General features: G+C 53.4%; 1 protein-coding gene across 1 annotated transcript; it reads right to left on the reverse strand.

Annotated features, from left to right (window-relative positions):
• Positions 1 to 8,993: 8,993 nt before the first annotated feature.
• Positions 8,994 to 21,411, reverse strand: IGFBP4 (insulin like growth factor binding protein 4). The gene is made up of 4 exons (XM_070560468.1): positions 20,158 to 21,411; positions 13,143 to 13,300; positions 12,232 to 12,366; positions 8,994 to 10,300 (listed from the first exon to the last, which is right to left on the reverse strand). The coding sequence occupies exons 1-4, from the start codon at positions 20,504 to 20,506 to the stop codon at positions 10,166 to 10,168; spliced, it is 777 nt and encodes a 258-aa protein (XP_070416569.1). The 5' UTR covers positions 20,507 to 21,411; the 3' UTR covers positions 8,994 to 10,165.
• Between the last annotated feature and the right edge of the window lie 102 nt (positions 21,412 to 21,513).

Below are 21,513 nucleotides of genomic sequence, written 5' to 3' on the forward strand. Positions count from 1 at the left end.
GTTACCAAGGAGGTAACATTGGAGTTGGGTCTCTAAAGATGAATAGGAGCCTAGCATGCAAAGAGGGGGAGAAATCAGCTTTTATTGGGGGTCTCCTATGTGCTAAGGGCAATGTGAGGCACGTTGTATATGTTTAATCCCATTTAAAAGATTAGAAAACTGAGGCTCACAGGGTTAACTTGTCCACATTCACCTAGCTAGTAAATGGCAGGGAAATAGGATTCCAAATCTGTGCCCATCCTACTGCCTCAGCATTCTTAGACAAGCAGATGCATGAATCTATGTGTGAAGCACACAGGTATGAAAAAGTGCCATGTTCAGCGTGGCTGGAGCATATGGTATCCAAGACAGTAGGTGAGAGAGGAAGCAAAGGAAAGATGCAGGAGCCAGATCATCAAGAACCTTGAGTGCTAAGCTGAGAATGTCTAGGGAATGAATACTTGTTGAATAATGAATGAATGGATGAGGTCGGACTCAGGACCACCCTGTACCTTTGTGCTGGTTTCACAATGCACAATTGTACGTGGCAAACTGCTTGAACTTCTCCTGTAGGTAATGGGGAGACATCAGAGGCTTTTCATCCAGGGATTAAGCAACCAGATTTGTGCTTTAGAAATATGACTATGGGGGTAGGATCTGAGGCCTAGGTAGGGGAGGAACATGATGGGAAGAGGAAGCTGTGAGGACTTGGAGTTCAGGCCAGGAAAGGGATAAAAGCCCAAGAATAGGGGCGCTCATCCCAAGACGGGCTGGGGCAGGAGCCTACTTGATCTGGGCCTGGGTCCTGGGTTCTCTCTGAGCTGGGAAGGACCATGTGAGAAAGAGTAGGACCTGGGACTCCCATTCCCCGTTGTATTAGTCTGCTCAGGCTGCCATAACAAAACACCAGACTGGGGGGCTTAAACAACAGACTTTTATTTCCTCACAGTTCTGGAGCCTGGAAGTCTGAGATGAGAGTGGCAGCATGGTTGGGTTCTGGTGAGGGCTCTCTTCTTGCCTTGCAAGTGACCACCTTCCCACTGCCTGTTCACGTGGCCTCAGTGCATAGTTGTAGAGAAGATCTCTCTCTTCTCTTCTTATAAAGCCACCAGCTCTACGGGATTAGGACCCCACCCTTAGGACCTCAGTTAACCCTGATTACCTCCTAAAGTCCTATCTCCAAATACAGTCACACTAAGAGTCAGGGCTTCAACATGCGAATTTGGGGGGCCAAAATTCAATCCATAACACCCCTCCCTACAGAACCTTTCCCCAGCCATGTTCCTCACCCCCAAAAATCCCCCCAGTCCTGGCTAGGCTGGGGCCTTCAGCCCCAGCAAAGCAGACTTTCTCCTCCCCGATTCTGTGCCCTTGGAGCCAGCCGGGGGCTTGTTTTGTAACTCTGCTTCCTGGAAGGCATCTCAGCTCTTCACCTCTCCCCAGTCTAATCTTGCCAAGGGGTGCAAGTGGAGTTTGGCTTGGAGCAGGCCTAGGGGGCAGGGAGAAACACAAGGAGGAGGGAACCAGAAAGAGAAAATGAGGAGGGGGAGGAGAAGGGTGATGCTCACTCACTCATTCACTCGTTTACCAAATATGTGCTGAGCTCCCACGTGAACAGTGCAGAATTAGGTACACCAGGTTGGCCAGGAGCTGGGGGATAGTCTGCATGTGCCCCAGGAGAAATGTCCTCTCCTTCATAGCATTCAGATTTGACACCCCGTGAACACCAAGATGGGACATATCCTTTCCCTAGTTCACCCCACTCCCACCTAAGTACACACACACACACACATCCTGCTTCCCCCTTCCGCATCAAGCATTAGAAGCCTGGGTGGTCACGCAGATCTGGGTGGCAAGTCCTCTCTGCCATTGACAAGCTGCCTGATTTAGGGGAAGTTGCTTTTCTGGGTATTGAGCCTCGGTTTCCTCAACTGTAATATCCACCTCACTAAATTAGGGTTGTAGGAAGCCTAAAGACACAGTGGACATGAATGCACTTTGTTGCCCATGGAGTCCAAACGTTCATTACAAGAAGGAAAGCACTCCCATAGCTCTCACTGACCACCTACTATATGCCAAGGACCCCTGAATGTAGTGAATATTTGTTGGAAGCTTTGCTGTATTTTATCTCATTTAACCCTAACAACAACACTACATAACTACTGTTATTTACCCTCATTTGATGGATATGGAACTGTAGATTAGGAAATTAAGTCAGTTTCCCAGGGCCCAACCATAAGTGGCAGAGTGCGATTTGAACCCAATCAATCTGGACCCAAACCCGTGGTGATGATGATAATGACCACATTTGGAGTTTATTGAACCAGAGGTCATCAAGTCCAACCCCTGCCTCTACCTACGCTAGGGTAGGGTTGTCTGCCCCTCCTTCTGGTGTCTCTGCCAAACCCCTCTTCTCCCATCAGGGACTAGGTCCCCACCCCAATCCCTAGCCCCAGGCTACTCAGGGTGTTGAGAGAGTCACCCATCCCTCTTTCAGCCTAGAAGGTGGCGTATTTCCCCATGTAATCTTCCACCCAGAATCTTCCATCAGACTTCCTTCCTTCCTCTCAAATGATAGCCCTTACTTAGCTTCCCCTTTCTGGAGACTGAAGAGTCTCTTCCTATTTGGGTGCCTGACCACCTCCCCACCCTGGGTCCATTGAGAGATGGTGTGAAAAGAACATTGCCCTGAGTTCTAATCTGTTTCTGCCACCAGCTCGGTTATGCCTTCAGACCCGTAAGTCACAGAGCCATCTAGGCCTCAGTTTTCCACCTGTGTAATCGGTAAGCTGGAGAAGAACTTGAAAGCTGCCTCCAGCCCTGGTCTTCTTAGGAGTGGCCTTTCTCAGCTACCAGGCTAGAGCCACCCCCTCTCCCCCAATACATACACCCCTCTCCAGCCCAAATACTGCCCTGCAGTCCCCAAAGCTTCCTGTGTGGTCTTCCCTTCTCCTACCTCCCACCCCAGAATTTATCTGCCGCCTGGCAGCCTCTGCTCTCGCCCCACTCTGGGCATGCCCTCTACTTTGGATTGTGCTGACCCTCCCTTCCTCTGCCAGTGCCCAGAGTCCCCCACAAGGCCACCATCTGCAGACCGCACAACTGGAGGCTGGCCCCTCCCCAAGCCTGCGGGGCCCTCTACCCTCATTAGATCCCCCAGCAAGGGTTAACAAGGTCCATTTGCATTTTAAAGGCAACCTCCTCCACCCCAGCCCCCCAAAAGAAAACTTTTCAAAACTTTTAAGGTCTCAGTTTACATTTTAATATAAACTCCTCTGGGCTTGTTGCCTGGGATTTAGAACACACCCGCCCCTAAACTCGAAAGCTCTTTGGGGGAGGGTTTTTGTTTTTACCACAGCACCTCCCTCATTGCAGGAGGCTGGGCCTGCCCAGGGCTTTTGGAAGTGGAGGTAGTCACGGTTCGGGCTGGCCTGGCCTGACCCCTCCAGCTGAGATCAGGCCAGGGTCACCAAACAGTCACATGTCACTTTGAATGAGAAGCCTTGAACTGAGGCTGAGAAATGAAGTTGGGAGACAGCTTAGCCAAAGGCAATTTGGACTTCTTTTTTTCTTATGTTTTTTGGGGGAAAAAAACCTCTATTGTCCAACTAACCTTCCACGATACTGGAAAATTGAATTTATTTCCTGAGCAGTCTGGTCCAATTTCCCCTGGGTGGTGACGAGGCTGGGCTCCCCTCCCTGCTGCTCCAACTTAGAAGCTTCTGACTCTGCTCAGAGATCAGGACCAGAAAGGGAGGCAAGGACTTGAGCCATGGTTGCCAGGCAGTACCCCACCCCGAGTGCCATGCTTCCTCAGGAAGCCCCCACTCCAATGTGTGTGTGTTGGGGAAGCTTTCTCCAAAGCTTCAGATTTCCTTGTCCCCACTCTCTCAGCAACCTGGGTTTGCTTGGCAGCTGTCTTGGCCTGTCCCCTACCCACTCTGGCTCTCCATGTGTGCCCTCTGAGTCCCCCAGGCTCCCCGCCTCTGTCTCTAGACTCTCAGGAGCAAGCCAGTAGAGGTACAGCTGTAACGCATTTGTGCTGGCCGCCAGGCTGGCAGGGCAGCCATCTGCAGCAGGGTAGCTGCCAGACCTGCAATGACGGGAACCCTGGGTCTCAGCCTGGCCCTTCCACTCCAACCCCAGTGCAGGAACCTCTCTGCCTACCAAGGCCAAGGAGGCCAGGGGTGAAGGGAATGACCTTGAGGCCACTCCAGGAGACAAAGGACATGCGCTGTCATCCCCTCCTAGGCAATCTGCAGCTGAGCTTCACTTCAGGGATGGGGAGGAGGTGCTGCTCCCAGAGGAGGCTGTCATAAGGTCAAAGACGGCCCGCCAAACCTCAGTGAGAGACTTGTACTCCGCTGACCACCACCCCACCACCACCCTCCCTGGACTAATAGAAAAGTTTCCAGGCCACTAGCCTGGAGAGTAGAGAGAAGGGAAAAGACCCTCTCTCCCAGCCCCAGTGAAGAGGACCCCGCCATACTTCCACTTCCCCTTAGTCTATGCCCCCCACCCCTCCTAGGGGAGGACATTGAGTGAGTGGACTTCTAAGACAGGCTTCCGGCCACAGAAGACCCATCTGGTTCCAATCAGGAGAGCAGGTTCCCAGATCCTAGAGGGCACATGGGGGAGGGAGGCCACAACCTCACTGCGCACCCCGCAGCACCTCTCATCAGAGTGTAGTCCCCATCCCAATTGGTCTTCCTTTCACCTCCCAGATAGGCCTCACTCACAGCCACTGGAAGAGTAGGTGAGGCAGGGAAACCTCAGGAGGCATGGGCCTGCCTGTTCCTACCCAGCAATCTAACCACAGACCCCAGGCCTCTGTCCATAGTTAGACAAACACACGATAGAGGAGAGATGGGAAACTGAAGGAATGAAGGAGCCTAAAGGGAGGAGAAAGGGCCACAAACAGAGAGGATCGGAGCAAGCAAAGGCCCTAGAAACCACCAGGTCCCAGCTGGATCTTATTACAAATGCGGAACCAGAGGTCCTGAGAAGGAAGTTTAATAGAACCACTTACTGAACTTGGCCCTGAGCCCTGTCCACACATTCTGCCCACTAGTCTTCACAGGAACACTATAGATAGGAATTTCCACCTCCATTTGACAGATGGGAAAACTGAGGCTCACAGGAGTGAAAGGTCTTACTTGCCCAACCTCACCCAGGTGGTAAGAAACCAGGTCTGCCTAATTCCAGAGTCTGGGCACCAGGCTGCCCTCCAGGAAGTTAAGGCTGCCTCAGCAGCCCATGCTCCAGAGCCACCACTTTGCCTTCCCTGCTGTCTCCAGACTTGGACCAGACCGGAGCCCAGCTCCAGAGGAATCTACCCTCCCCGACCAGAGTCTACTCTGGTTCCCCAATACTCACCCATCTAGCCCCCAAGTTCTGTCTCCAGGCCTCGGGTGAAAGGACACAAGCCTGAAAAAACAGCCTCCCTGGCCATGGCTTGGGCAAGTGTTCGAATCCTGGCTCTGGAAGACCTTGGTACCTGGGCCTCAGCTTCCCCATTGGTAAAAGGGACCAGGTTGTCAAAAACTGGGTTAGACAGTGACTCTGTGATTCCCCAACCCTCCATTCCCATCATCCTGAACAAACCTACAGGCTTCCCTTTGGCTTGGGTGGTCTTTAGGAAGAAGGCTCTGACCCCAGTTTCAGAATTTAGAGCTGGCAAGGGGGCCAAGAGAATGAGAACGAGGGGAACCAGCCAGCCAAGGAAGCCACTAATCTCCGTCTCTCCCTGGGGAGACTTCAAGCCACCTCCACTGAAAGCAATTTGTCACGCCCTGAATTAAATGATTCCAACAAGGGTTTAATTTCAGTTTAATGGCTCTGTTTTTATATGTAATTAAATACCAATGCATGGTGAAAATATGTTGTTTGCACTTTAGAGACCGTGTCAGGGCCAGGAAGCCAATCTCCCCTGGTTGCTACTCCCAGGCTCCACCAGCCCCTCCCCTAGTCTGGCTGGAATGGTCCAGGTTGTGGGGAAGGGGATTGGGTACCTGGGGAAGGGTGGGGGGGGTGTGGTCCTGGTGGCGCCTGCTGACTCAGTAGAGCATGTTTCTAATTATCTGCAGCACTCCCCCCTTCTACTCCCTGACCTCAACCCTCCCCAGCCCCTGGGGCCTCAGACATAGAAGGGACAGGTCACTCTGACAGTGAGGATCTAATTAGACCCTTGGCTGGCTGGAGCGGTGTCTGCTCCAAAAAACAAGGTCTGTCTCATTGTCTCTCCTCCACTTATTGTTCCCATTAACTCCCTCTTTCCCCTTGAATATGCTTACTTATTGATCCTCCCCCTGACTCACAAACCGCCCCTTCCTCCCCTCTTCCCCATTAGGACCCAAGATCCCAGCTGCCAGCCTGCCTCCCAGCTCCATCCAACCACATCATCTTGACTTTCTCTTTCTAGGTCAGAGGTGAAATTGCCATAGGGGTCTGGAATGCAGGGGGAGTTTCTCTGGCTGGGAATATTTCAGGGTCATTTACCACACAGTCATATCCGCCCGCTCCCCGCCCCCCAAAGAAGGAGGGCCGAGCAGACTCCCCAAGTCCTGCAAGCCTCATAACATTCCTGGAGCAGCTCAGGGGCGGAATCCGGCCCAGAGGGCAGAGCGGTTGCAACAAGCAGCCTTTTCCTGGAAGGAGTTGAAGGGATGGCAATGGCTGGAACCTCAGGGCCCTGATAGGAGGAGGGGTCAGGAGGCTTGGCCAGCTCTCCAGAGATCCCCCCAACCTGAATCCAAAACTGGAGTCAGTCCAAGTCTCGGTTTTTTTCTCCCTACTCCCTCCCTGCCTTCTTGCCAATTTAAAACCCAGCCCCCAACCCTCAGCAGACATCAGGGCTTGATCTCCACTAATGAGCTGGGAAATGGAAACCAAATGCCTGATGCAGATCGGCACCACTGGGCTAGGGGAGCCTGGTGAGGTGCCTCCCATCTTCTGCTCCAAGCCACAGTATGGGGGAATGACATTTCTTGGAGACGCAGGGCAGAGCTCTCAAGGACTTCAAGGACTTCAGTTTTAGGTTCATCCAGGTATGGTGGCCCAACTAGGACATAAGATTTTGGTCCTTACCACCTCCTCCCTTCCATGGCTGCCAGAGATGCTGATGCCCCTGTGGCAACTAGAGTGACCATTCAAGGGTCTTTGGAGGCCATGGTGGGAGGGCCTAGGTGCAAACTAGACCAGCAGTTCCTCTCTGGAGCCCAGTTCTCCACGCTGTGACACTGCCCAAGACAGTGCACTTCCTCTGACCTGGCAGTGGTAGAGCGTGTCCACATTGACATAGAGATGCTTTTATGTCCTTCTTTGACATCTAGGACCTGGCTCCCAGATCACGGGAGCAACCGCCAGAGGTGGGGGGTGGTTTCTGTGGGATGTGGAATTCCCCCTCCCAAAGTGCACATCCCCTGTTCTCTGGTGCTAGATAGCTCCCCACAAAACCTGCAGTAGGGACACCTAATGAGCGATGGTCACGCACTCACAGCTGGGAGGGAAGGACATACATACTTTGTGTATTTCTCCTTTCCTCTCTCACAGCACACACATCCATACTCAGATCCACACAGCCCACATAGACACACCACACAAATGTGCTTCTTGTCTACGTGCACTCAGATCAGGTATACATGCCCTGTAAAAGCCCATACACTCACTCACATCCAAAGTATCACTTTGCTATATTCACACGTGTGCACACGCACACACACCACAAATATATGTGTATAACAAAGGTACATCCTAGGCCACACATGCAGCTTCTTCCCAAGCAGACCCTGCTTTTTCTGGAGGCCCATGAACGAAAAAGAACCTCCTACCACCCACTGCCAAGGATGCAAGGGTAGAATATTGGGAAGGGGACTGGAGACAAAGGGGAGTTTAAAGAGATGCTTTAGAGAAAGAGATACTCTCTCTACACGTGGTACAGGGACCTAAAAATTAATCATCAGCCTTTGCTCACCTTCTACCCCAACATGACTTGGCCTCAGCCCCAGAAGAAGGGTGTTCTGTGAAGAGTGGCCAGGAGACCGAGGGAGCAACCCTCACCGTCACTTTGTTCTTTATCTCCTGCTGCTGGCAGTGGCCTGTGGTGCCTCAGGGAAATCAGATGGCTACAGGATGCCACCACTGAGACAGAGCTAGAGAGACAAGGATTGCAGCCACCGACTCAAGATGCAGACAGCACAGATGCCAGTGCATCAGGGGCCAGGGAAATCGAGAGGCCTGGGAGCGCCTCCACAGCTAGGGAGGGTCTAGGAATCCAGGAGACAACCAGATAGGAGGGAGTTCCCCCAGAGTGCAGCAGACTCAGCGCACTGGGTCTCAGGGCTGCGGGTGACCTCCCGGGAGGGGGCCCCCACCCAAGAGATCAATGCCACACACACACACACACACACACACACACAGCAGAGAGGTGGAGGGTGAGGCACTGGCAGATGACCAGGAATCTAGTCATACCACATAAGCACAAATTTGGGGGCTGGCACCAGGAGCCCACAGCCTGGTGAGCCCAGGACAGCAAGATCAAAGATGCCCCCACTTCCAACCCCTCAGAATCAAATTTCAGCACACCCCTCAGGCAGGAATCTAGGCAGTCAGAGCTGTGGAATGCACTGGAGAGTTTATCCCCTTTCCCCAACTTCAGGGCAGTGCCTCCCCCTACTAAATTAATAAATCAAATCCAGTTGCAAACCCAATCTGCCTGATATCCTAGGAAATGCCCCAGCTTCACACACAGGCTGATCGCAGAAATAGCTCTGGCCCAGCAGGGCTGTCCTTGCTTGCTCCCTCCATTCAGAAGCCATTATTTGCCCACCAGGAGTCTGAACACAGACAGCACAGACTCTGGGGACAGGGAGGCCCCCTAGGGAAGAGGCTGCAGGGAAGAGGAGGGTGAATTGGCTGACCCTTTGCAGTCCTTTTACCATGTAAGGCAGGTCTCCCCACCCTGGTACATCTCTGTCTCTAATTTGAAATAAATCAACCAAACACAATTGTCTAGATTTTTGTTTTGTTTTGTAAAAAAAAAAAAAAAAACACAAAAGAAAAAGAAAAGACACTATGGCCAACTGGTAGGTCCCTAAGTCTCCTTCTATCCAGTCAAGCCAGAAAATGCCCAGGGGGTAGGGCAGTGTGGGGGAGGGGGGTGCAGGGGAAAGAGATGTGGGGAGGGAGGCAGAGCCACAGAGTGTGAGCCACTGAAGGATGGAGTCATCCTGGTGACCTCATGGCTGTGACCACAAATGAGGAAGGAAGCAAGACCCAAGGCAAGTCCCTCACCCCCGGAATGTGGGTCCTCTTCTCCATCAGGCACATACAGTCTGACCATGCATTCTTTCCTCCAATCTTGACTGCTCAGAGATGGGCCCCACCTCCCCAGCCCTCTGTCCTGCAGACCTTTCTCCGACCTTCTTCCCTCCCCCATAGTGGGGTCTGGGCTACCAGGCAACCAAGCAGATGGCACCACACTCGACCCAAAAGCTGAGATGGATCTTGGCTTGTCTTTGTAGGTCCTTCCCCCTGGAGGGACCTGGAAGAAAGAAAAGGGGAGCCTGGCAGGCCTCAGCTTTGGAAATGGGTCTGGGTCTCCTGACCTTTGAGCCATCTGCCACCCTACACCTTGCCTATGACCTCTACCCTCTGACTAGAATGAGAGGAGGGACAATTGTCAAGGTACATGTCTACTTTCCTCCTCTGATTCTGGAAATGGGACTTCTCTTCTTCCACAGGCTTGTGCTCATCTTATAGGAGGTGGCCCCACATCCCTAAATCAGAGGAAGGCAGAATAAGAGGCCCCAGGGCTGAAAACTAGAAGTGGCATGTAGTACGTGGTCAATAAATGTTTTTAGATGGCTGGGTGGCTAGATGGCTGAATGAATGAATGAATCCAGGATCAATTTGGAAACACACCAGGGCTTCCCCATTGCCACTCTCAGACCTCTTGGGCTATCTAAACCCAAAGAGGACACCCCTAGGCTCCAGCTCATCCCAAGGGCACACCCATGCTCATACTCATACACACATACACACACACACACACACACACACACACACCCGAGGGAAACTTCTGGGCCAGAGGCAGAGCCAGGACTCAGACCCAGGCTCCTGGTCAGTTCTGCAGCCTCCAGGGGAGAGAGTAGCAGGGGGCACTGAGTCCCCTGCCTGTTGGCAGGGCTCACTCGCGGAAGCTATCAGCCAGCTGGTGGCAGTCCAGCTCCCCCTTCGGCTCAAGGCCCCCCGGCAGCTTCACTCCTGTCTTCCGGTCCACACACCAGCATTTGCCGCGTTGCCCATCCAGGGCGGGGTGGCACTGCCAAGACAAGGGGGTATGAGAGGTCAGTTCTCAGGCATCTCACCCCAATCCCAGCCCAGGCCCCAAGTCAGACAGTTGCTCCAAGATGGCCTTTGAGGGTGGAGGTTCTTTCATGAGCATGGGTCCTCTGAGCTCACAGAGTAGAGAGAACTTGGCCAAAAAGGAAAGGTCCAGAGAGTTTTGGAAAACAGGTTCTCCAGCCCAGCTGGAGGGGAGACTGGATGCATGGAGTTTAAAGGTGCAGCTGGGTTTGAAAGGCTAGAGTTTAGGTTGGATAGGTGTTAAGTGTGTGTTCTGATTGGGTTGGGACTTTAGAAATGGGATGTGTTAAGAGTAGTTGAAGTTAAGGTAGCATCAGGATAAGAGTTGCAGTAGAATTGGGAATTATGACTAAAACTTGAGTTGGGTGAGGCTTACAGCCCAGGTCAAAAATGGAATTGGGATAAAGATAGAAGTTCAGGTCAGAACAACTAAAGGAGTTGGACTAAAGTTTGGGTAAAGATTAGACAGCAGGAGGAGGGAGGGCAGGGGGCAAAGGTGTATTTCAGAGTCAGAATTAGAGTTGGAGTAAAGGTTGTCTCAAGGGTCAGAATTGGTCTGGGGATAAAGAGGCAAGTGTCAGAACTTTCAGTGGGATAAAAATTGGGGGAAGAAAACACATAGAACTGTACAATACAAAGAGTGAACCCTAACATAAACTATGGACTTTAGTTAATAATAATGTATCAATATTAGTTCTTCAATCATAACAAATTTACCACACTAATGCAAGATGTTAATAGGGGAAACTGGGGGTGGAAGAGTAGATGGGAACTCTGTACTTCCTGCTCAATTTTCTGTAAACCTAAAAGTGCTCTAAAAAACAAAGTCTATTAAATTTTTTTTTTAATTAGGGGAAAAGTTTTTAAAAATTGAGACAAAGATAAAATTGGTGTTGGGATAAACATTGGAGATAGGTTTGGCATTGGTTTTAGAGGTGCCCTCTCTGGGCCACTCATTGTACATCACCTCATAACCTCCTTGTGCCGTCCTGAGATGTGCAGACCCAGGGGGCAGCCTTCCTCCTAGCTAGGCCTCTGCTGGCCAAGTGGCAGCCTACTTTGTGGGTACGCGTGGAGTGGAGTGTGTGCCTCTGCCCACAAAGAGCTGGCGAAGGAGATCTAGGTCAGGGCTCCCCAGGCCACACCCAGCATGAGGCACCACAGTGCCCTGCCCACACATGCCACCTTCCAAGTGGGTCCAACTCTGACTGGCCAGAGAAGAGGCTGGAGCAGGCCAACCCTGCTGAACATCCCAGCCTCCTGGTGGCTCATCAGAGGAACCTGTTTTCCAAGGGCATGAGGGAGCAGGAGCACGGAGGTTACTGCATTCATGTTTTCTCTCCTGCCCTCTTCCTTCCTCTGCTTCCACCCAAAGCTCCTGTCTCGGGCTGTCAGATCTGGCTGAACCCCAGATGGTCTGGCTGCTCAGCTTGCGGGAAGGGGCAGTCTGAGTTTCCACCTCAGCTCCTCATGATCTAGCCCCTTCATTCCCAGATGAAACCTCAGAGAGTCCATGACAGAAAAGCACTACTCAGAGGAATGGAGTAGTGGGGAGTGAGAGTGTCAGGAGGCATAGGTTGCTAGGAGTACTAGGTCTACATCAGATGGTGAATCCAGAGGTCATGGAAATTGCAGGATAACCCATCTGCCATTAACTCATTCTGTGACTTTGGGCTGGTCTTTACCCCTCCATGGGCCTCAGTCTCATCTGCAAAATGAGTGAATGGGCAAAATGAGCTGAGATTCTGAGGCTGGGGGAGGGCTTAGGGAGGGCCCAAGGGGTTAGGTTGGGGAGCCTCCCCCTTCCTGAGATCACCATTCTGTGGAAAGTCCGGGAATGCCCCTGAAGCCGAAGCCAGGGCTGAGCTGGTGGAGAGGGAGACCCACCTGCTTGGGGTGGAAGTTGCCATTGCGGTCGCAGTTGGGGATGGGGATGATGTAGAGGTCCTCATGGGTGCGGCTCTGTGAGGCGGCCAGCCGTTCCAGGGCCCGGTGCAGCTCGCTCTGGCAGGAGCCCTGGGGCTGGAGGAGGGGAAGGATGAAACTGCTCAGCAGAAGGCAGAACAGCAGGAGGACCAGGGCTGGGGGTCAGAGCATGACTGAAGGCCCTGAAAGGAAGGTCAAGGCCTGGAGGCTGGGCAGGGCCAATGAGGTGAAGGGAGGGGCTTGGGTTCAGGGGACACTGTTGGGCACAGCTAAGGACATTGAAGAGAGGATCTTGAGCCAAAGAGCTTTGAAAAAGGAGGGGTGCAAAGGGAAGGACCTTGTGGGGAAAGGGGCTGTGGAAATCCATGCAGAAGGACAGGAAGCGGGTGATTTCTAAGCAGGAAGGATGGATGAAATGGTACAATTAACAACTTGTAAGACCCAGGCACAGATCCATCAGAACTACCCATCAGGAAGGACATTAGCCAGACCCTAAAGCAAGCTCCCAAGGCCCCCAGCTACGGCCAGCATTAACCCTTTTAGTTACTGAGAAACTCTGGGACAGGAAATCCATGAGAAGGGCCAAGAAACATCAGGAAGCTTGGGGCAACGGCTATCTACTAATGTGTACAGAAGTATTTCAGTATTTAACAATCCCTTCAGCTGTACCAATGTACAGAACTGATGAACGGGAAAGAAATTTCAAGGAAAGGAATGAGGACTCTTTGGGTCCTGATGACACATACTAGACTCATCTTGCACACAGTGGGCATCCAAAGAATGTTTGCTGAATGAATATAGTCCAGATCTGGTGTGGTGGCAGTGGTGTTGTTGCCTATGCACATGCACATTTGTAGGTCAGAGGTCCTTACCACAGGCCGGGCTTCCTCCCGGGGCACTCCAACGACCTTCATCTTGCCCCCACTGGTGCTCCGGTCTCGAATTTTGGCAAAGTGCTTCTGCAGGCACCTGCGGTCATGGGCACTACAGGGGCTGAAGCTGTTGTTGGGGTGGTCACCCTCATCCTTGTCTGCAGTCAGGCCAAGATGGAGAGAGGTCAGCACTGGGAAAGGACAAGGCGCACACCAACCCAACCTCCCACCTGCTTTCTTCTTGGAGATTCACCAGGCTGGTGCTGGGGAAGAGCAGGGAGCCTGGGGGGTGGGGTGAGGGGAAGAAATGAAAGCAGCCAGTCTCCTCCCCACTCCCCTGGATCTCCTCAGGAGAATATTCCTCTTGAAGTCCTTGACTTGTCCCTCACCCCACCCAGTCTGGCCCTCAGATGAGTCACCAGCTGCAGGTGTCCAAATGGCATGAGGGTCCATCTCCTGGGCCCTGCAGGGAGGTCTAAGGCAGGCAGGGGGGCCCCCCCACTGGATCGTGTCCCCCTTCCATTCAGCTCCTCCTACCATCCCCCTCTCCATCTGCTCTCTCTTCTCGTCTCTTTTCCTGCTCTTTTCAGCGTTTGGCTGAGCCAGCCAGGGGATCCCCAGGGCTGTTGGCTCTGCTGACCCTCTTCCAAATGGCCAGAATCAAAGTTTCCAAGAGTGGTGAGAAATCTGGCCCAAAAAGCTCTCCCTATTGGCTGGACAGGAGAGAAGTGGGAGTGGGTGTGTATGCCTGCATGTGAAATTGTGTGTGTGTGTGTGTGACACTCTGTGTGGCCCCAGGACCAAGAGAACACCCTCAGATATCCCTTCAGTACCCCACCCCAGTCTCCCATCCTTAGACTTCGGACCCCATCCAAAGTCCATGTCTGTTGCCCAGAGCCAGGGCACTGAGGATCTGGAGACAGGGTGGTGAGGTTGGACCCCCAAGCTCTCCCTTGGATCTCCTAAAGACTATCTGAACTCAAGAAAAATCCCATCCAGAAGTCCCAGAATTGAAACCACTGCTCCTCCATCCAGGCAGCTAGAAAACCAGAACATAGGGCTGAGCAAGAGAACGAGGCTACAAGACCTCTCCACACATCAGAGCCACCTCTGAAATGCTCGGGCTTGGCAGCTTGCTACCGGCCTGAGTGCAAAGTCCCTGCCAGCATTCCAGATGTTGGCAGCCAGACAGAAGGTTACATCTGGTTTGCGTCAGGATTTTTTTTCCTGGGGAGTTAGCAGGTTCCTCCATGCATGGCAGCAGTCCCAGAGCTGCCTCTGGGTCAAATGGTATTTTTCCGCCTAGCCAAAGTCAGCTGGGGGTTTAGTTCTCCTTTTATTCTCCTAGTTCTGGGGGGTATGGGAGAAAGCATGTGGATAAAGGGAAACCAGGCAAGGACGAATATAGACCCTCAGAAAGACTTTGTCAAGATTCCACACTAAAGGTTATTTATAAAATTGAGTTACCAAGGATGGGAAGAATTGTCATGGGTACAGGGCTGCCTTAGAAAAAAGAATCAAAGGGAAGGAATAAATGGAGCAGATAGATATAACCCATCCTTCTGTATATTTACCATCCCAAAAAGGACAGTCCAGAGAGGACTTCTGTCCCAGAGATGACATCAACTTCTTGAGGATCAGCCAAAGAGAAGACACTATAGCAAGGTCTCCTATAGCTGGTGTGAGCAGCAAAAGAAGGGGCAGATAAATTTCAGAAGACCAGGATTGTGCCAAGGGGGCCATAAGAAGATACACCCTGAGCCCTCAGTTAGGAACCAGGAGAAAGATCTGGGATCCAGGCTCTTGCCTGAAAACACTCCCAAGGAAGCTATCTGGCTAAAAAGGCCCAGGCTGGCCAGTGACACCCCAACACACACATCAAGTCCACCTTGCACAAAGCCATGAGACTTGTGGATGGGGTCACAGTGTTTCAGGGGTGTAGGCTGGAGGTGGGGAATGGAAAGAAAGAAGAAATGAAAGACCTAAAGGAATTAGAGCCAAATCTTGGAACGACAGAGGCTGAGCTGGAATGTGAAGAAAGGCACCACCATTTTACTCATTTACCACAGCCCACGACACTAACGCAGGGACACCCTTTGAACTTCAAAAGGTTTCATTGTCTTTCCTTTGAGTTTGCTTTCTTTTCTTGACCATAAAGGAAAGGATTACTTTGCACAGTGACACTAGGTCCTCTTGGACAACATGCAGAATGTTCATAGGTTTCAAGAGTAAGGAAGAGTTTTCTAATGAATGGGGCTGCCTCAGCAGATAGAGAGCTCCACACCCTGGAGGTGTGGAGCATCGGGTGGTTGAGGCCTCAAGAATCTAGAGATCTGGAGTGGAAGTTTGATTGGAACCACGCTTTCCATTGCTGAGTTTTTATGAATAAAAGTTCACAAATGACTAGCACTCAAGGGATTATTAATGGATATTTGGAATGTTTATCCCTTTACTTAAGAGGTACCACTAAGGAGGACAACTGGGTCCACTCACTGAAATCTAGGGCTGCATGGAGCACAGGGCAAGCCTGGAAGCATAGCTTATGTTCCTGTGTTGGTGTGGCCCCACGTCACACAGAGGGGGTTATGTGGGGAAAGCAGAGCAGGCAGCGCGCCTGGCCTCCCCCTTCTTGGTTTCCCCACTACCCAGCACACTTATCCCTAGCTCATGTGCAAGCTTAGAGTAGAACACATCAGACAGGGAGAGTATCTCCTTACTTACTCTCATGGGGACATACGTACACAGACAATGTCCATATCTGCCCACTCAGACACAGACAGGCTGGGACTCAAGAATCACAAACACATACAAACAATCACATGTCCAGGCACACACTCATCCACGCGTGCACACTGCGCTCTGACCCTGCCCTGGGCAGAGACACAGACCCAGGGCAGGCCACGCTGACTGCATCATGGCTTGTTGACTTTCCATTTAATCTGTAACTTTTCCTTGCCTGGCCTTGCTTAACCGGCGGACTGAGGGCTCACAGCAGAACCCATCCATAGGCACTTGGTTTGGGAGGGTGAGGTCGTAGCCTTGGGTCTCTGGAAAACGTTAACTTCTCATCTCCAAAACTGGCTAAATACTTGCTACTTCCCTGCTAGTGCAGGAGTTCCAGCTACCTGGTGCTGCTCACCCAAGTGGCTCCCTCTGGAAAAATCCCATCCCCGTGGGTTCCCCTCTGAGCAGGAGGCACAGGCAGACCTAGCCCCCTGAAAGTTCTGACCTCCTGACCTCTGAAAGGCTTGTTTGGGAGGTGGGGCTTCCAAGATAGGCAAGGTTATCTTCTCCCGCCCCTCCTTGGAACTAGGCCAACAACATCCAACCACAGGGGAAACCTTGGTCTTTGCTCCAGCAACAGAGGAAGCGAAGGCACCCAGACAGAGAAGAGGCTTCACAGCTCTGGCACCACTGACTGCAAAGTTCATAGCCAAAGCTAGAAGATTTCCTCTTTCTTGCTGCCTGATTTCACCCCCATGATTTCTCCTTAACTCCAGCCCCTGCCCTCCTCAAGATACCCAGAGTGAGGCTGTGAGGTGGGTGGGCCCAGCCACCCAGACACAGAAGTTTCAGGCATGATCTGGAGGGTCATCCATCTGCCTTGCAAGAAAGGCCTTTTCCTTCTTCCCCTGGACTCTGACTAGAGAAGCCAAGACCACCTGTGCTGGGTACCAGGCCCTTTCTTTGAGGTCTGGCTCACGGGGTGTCCCCCTCACTGTCGTGCCATGCTGCCGGCCTCAGACTAAAGAGCCAGGGAAGAAAAGCTGACCTGTCCTCCCCATGTTTACAGCAGCAAAAGCTACCAAAGTCCTCTCTACCCCTTTCAACTCCCCTGAATGTCCCCCCCAGCTTTGCTCACTTGCCCTACTGTCTCCCAAAGTCCCAGAATCAGAGGAGAATTTAAGCTTCAACTTAAATCTATTCAGCTTCCTCTTCATCACCATCCTCATCATCACTCCAATTTACTGAGCTCTTACTCCATGCCAGACATCCCAACCCTGTGAGGCAGGTCATATTGCAATCCCATTTTACAGATGAGGAAATGAAGTAGACTGGGTGGGGAGGAAGGAGGAGAGACTTATATCTGCAGCTCCTATGTCTTTAAATGGAAAGACTCCTGATACTCGAGACATCAATAATTCTTGCTTTGCCAATACTAAAGAAAAAATGTTAAGCAGCCATGCTCCTCCTCCCCCCCCCCTCCCCAAGGCACAGAATTTCTGGGAAGGCCCTGTTCCCATGACATGACTAGATTCCCAGTACTGAAGTAAAGGGGACAATATCTGCTGCGTTGACTAAAAATTAACCCAGCCTGCATGTTCCCTAACCCTGTCCCAGAGGGACCCAGAGCACAGTTTAGGAACTCCCCAATCCAAACACTGATCTTCCCACTGTCCCCTCCTCCAAATTCCATGAGTCGAGGGTCAGTACACTGATGCAGAATTGTGGACTTCTGACGCACACATCCCACCCCACCCCCACCTCTGGTGACCTGAGTGGTGTTAATCCACAGCATTTTTGGCTCAGAAAGCTGGGACATGAGGGCTATTGTCGGGGGGAGGGGTGGAGATGGAAGTAGGAGACCTGTCCCAGGACAAAGAGTAGGCAGCTAGACCACAGCAGGCCAAGGGAAGGGGTCTGCTAAGTGGCTGCCTTTCCCCAGTCACCTGCTGAAGATCAGCCCCAAGAGGAAAAGGCAGAAAGAAGACCCTGATACCCTCTGCCAAAGTATTGCCCAGGCCAGAGGGCCCAAGCCTTGGGACCTAGGAGGGACAGTGGCCTATTGACAGTGGAAGGCTAAAGAGAATAGAGGGGCTAGGGACCGAGCCCTGGCCATCTTGGCTCAACAGAGACCCTGCAGGGCTGCTATACAACTCCAGGGGACGCCTTTCACACAGAGTAATGTGGCCCAGGCCATGGCAGGGGGTACTTCTGTGATGACCAGGAGGTGAGAGGCCGTGGACACTGTTTGCCGAGCTGCTACCTAGTTTCCTCAGGGTCCTCCAGGCTTCCCCTTTCCCTCTCCAGATATCTGCATGCACTTCACGGGTGGAAGACAGGCAAGGAGCGAAGGGTGAGGGGTATTGAGATCTGGGCCCTGAAATCCAAAGGAGACCCAAAGCCACCTTTTGAGGCTGGTTTGTAAGATGTCATCAGGACAATCATAAACTGTTCATGCCATGTCCCCTAAAGGCTCCAGAGGATCAGATGCTTCCTCCACTACAGGATGGGATATTCCTACCCCGCCGGGGACGAAGGAGTGCCCAAGACCCTCTGAGGACTCTTCTACCCCATGTTCAAATTGGTGAGAGAGGAGGAGGCTACCAGCCATTCTAATTTGGTGCCAGATACCTGCTGGCCAGTGGAGGACAGCGATACAAAGGGAAAGTGGTCCCGTTATACCCAGAAAGTGCAAGGGCTCAGCCCTCACTCCCAGTCTGATCAGTACCAGTACCTTCCTCTCCCACTGGCACTGGCATCTCTGCCTCCGGAGCAGCAACTTAGTCCCCCAGGACCCCCCCTTCTCAGATGTGCTGGAAGCCAGGCTGGCATTTCTCCTAGAATGTTTTCTGCTGACCCATCCCTCACTACCCAGGGGCAGGAAGGGCAGAGAGGCCTGAGGCCCAGACCCCTGGGGTCCACCTCCTTCCTGTTTTCCCTGCATCCTGCTCTCCTCCGGCTCACAAGCTGCAGAGGATTGAGGAAGTGGAGCGGTCTGGGACCCAGAGCAGGAAGCTCGGGGCTGGAGTCCCAGCATCCGGACTGCAACAATGGAAGCTTCAAGCACCAGGAAAAGAGACAGACCCACACAGAGGCACAGGGAGAGCAGAGTCAGAGAGGGAACAAGAAACAGAGGCAGAGACAGAAAGGCAGTCAGAGAGAGAGATTCCAAAAGTAACAGAGAAAGACAGAAACAAAGAGGAACACTGACAGGGACACAGAGAGAAACAGCAACAGAAAGAGACTGAGATCAAAGTGAGAGAAGCGGGACAACAGAAACAGAAAAAAGGAATAAGACAGAGGAAGAGAAAGAAACTGATAATGGGCAGAAGATATCAAGGAAAGGAGAACTCTAGAATGTTAGTGAAACTAGAGGTTGAGAGACGCCCAAGGAAAGAACAAAAGAATAAGAGAACGGAAAGACACTGAGAAAGATTATAAGGAGAAACTGAGAGGCTCACTGAAAAATGGAAACAGAGAAAGTGTAAGAATGAGTTTAGGGCAAAGGGCCTTCTAAAGCTCTTTTCTCTCTCCCTCTCTCTCTCCCCTCTTCTCTACTCCCTATCCCACACCTGGTAGGTTTCTGCAGCTCTGGGCTGGGAGCCAAGACTTGCTTCTCTTCTGCCACCTCAAATGGCACCTGCCGGGAAGAAGCAGGGTGCCTGTGTACCAGGGCAGGAGGAGGTGCCCAGGCCTCGCAGAGAGACCCCTGTCTTCCCAATACCTCTCAAACAGTTAGGTGAGCTGGCCTGGGGCTTTGGGGAAAGGCAACTCCGACGACCCTCACCACCAAAGCCCCACTAATTTGCATGTCTCACTCCACCACACCTCAAGGTCAAAAGTCCAAGCCCTGGCTTCTCAGACCCCTGGGGTTTCACTTCTGGGCAGGGTGAGGGGAGCTCCCTGGATCAGGAACAGAAAGCCCCAACCGCCATCATCCCCATCCTCCCCCAGACCGTTCACTTGCAGGATGGAGGCTGGACCAGGTCACTTAATTTACCACTCTTGCACCAGCAGCCAGGACTATCATTGAGACCTCTCTTCCCAACTAGGCACCCTTGGGAGGTTTGAGATGGATGGATGGGACAGAGTCCTCCTTGATGGTGGCAACAGGCTGCTAGAGACTTGATAGCAGTTTCCTTGGCTGAGCTTGTCCCATGCCAGTCGGGCCCTGCCTTCTCCTCAACTCACAGGGGATTTTCAAGGGCCTTCCAGACTAGCCTGAATGAGAAAAGGGCTTCTGGGAGGGGAGACCATCAGGGAGGGTGTGCAAGGGTAGGGGCAAGCTTACCAGAGGGCTGCAGGTTTTCCTGGATAGCCTCGATCTCCGCCAGCTCCATGCACACGCCTTGACCGTGCATCAGCGTGTGCAGGGGCTTCTCCACCCCCCGGGGCGGGTAACAGCGCAGGCCCGAGCCGCAGCGCGGGGTGTACACCCCGCAGGGCATCCCCTTGCCCAGGGCACAAGTGGCGCAACAGCCGCAGCCGGGCTCCCGCACCAGCTCCTCGCAGCCCACGGGGGGGCGGCAGCGCGCCAGCTTCTCCTCGGAGCAGGGCGGGCAGTGGATGGCTTCGTCCTCCAGGCTCGGCCCGGGCCCGGAGGCCAGGAGCAGGGCGGCCACGAGGCAGAGGGGCAGCATGACCAGGCGACGACGGGGCGCGGGCGCGAGGCGCGGGCGGGGGGCGCGGGCGCGCAGGCTGGCAGCAGGGGGCACACGGCGGCAGCGCCCGGCGCGCCTGGAGGACCCGAACCAGAGAGCGGGAGGAGACGGGGCGGCCCGCTGACGGACAGGGACGGAGCCAGGGAAGTTAGCAAGCGGGCTGGAGGGAAGCGAGCCTGGCCGCCGAGGCGCTGCGCCGCATCCTCGGCCCGGCCCAGGCGGCGGGCGGCGGGGGGCAGGGGGCTGAGCGGCTGCCCGGGACCGGCTCCCCGGGACTTTATACCGGCCCCTGGCCACACCCCCAGCGCCTTCCCAGAGGTGGGGGAGCGGGAGGGTGGGGGCGAGGGGGAGAGAGCGAGGCGGCCGTTAGGGGGAGGGGGCGCTGTCCTGAGTCGCTGCCGCTACAACGTCTGAAAGTCCTTTTCTGCCCAAGAAGGAAGCGGCGCAGTTTGGAAGCCGCGGCGGGCGCCGAGAGCGCCTCTGAACCGGAGCCTGGGAGCGGAGAGAAGGGAGAGGAGAAGCGAAGGGGCTGCTCCTTGGCCCCCCTTCCCTGACCTTGGAGAATTCTTCCCCAAGCCCACCAAGGCGGCCTGCAGCCCCCGCACTGAGAGGGCGACCTTCTAGCCCCGACTCCGAGCTCCGCGGATTCATCTCCCTGCCAGAGTCCTTTCCCACCCTAGCGCTTTTGGTCTCAACCACTGGAGACCTAGTCGGGTGAGGTGGGGAAAGGGGTGCAGGCACCCAACGAGGCGCCCAGAAGGGTCTGATGGCCCCAAGACGTTAGTAGGCCCTCTTCCCACTTGCCCTTTACAACCTCCCCCTGCCCTTGTCTCCCCAGAGCCCATTTGAGTCCTGGTCCGCTCTGTCTTCCCCAAGACGGAATCAACCGACCTCAGGGGGAGGGAGGTGCCAACCCTCTTCTTCCTTCCTGGATGATGGCTTCTTCTGCCCAGACCCACTCCCAGAGGGAGACTGGCTGGGGAGAT

Source organism: Equus przewalskii, chromosome 10, assembly GCF_037783145.1.
Source record: "Equus przewalskii isolate Varuska chromosome 10, EquPr2, whole genome shotgun sequence".
In the NCBI taxonomy this organism is placed as follows: Eukaryota; Metazoa; Chordata; class Mammalia; order Perissodactyla; family Equidae; genus Equus; species Equus przewalskii.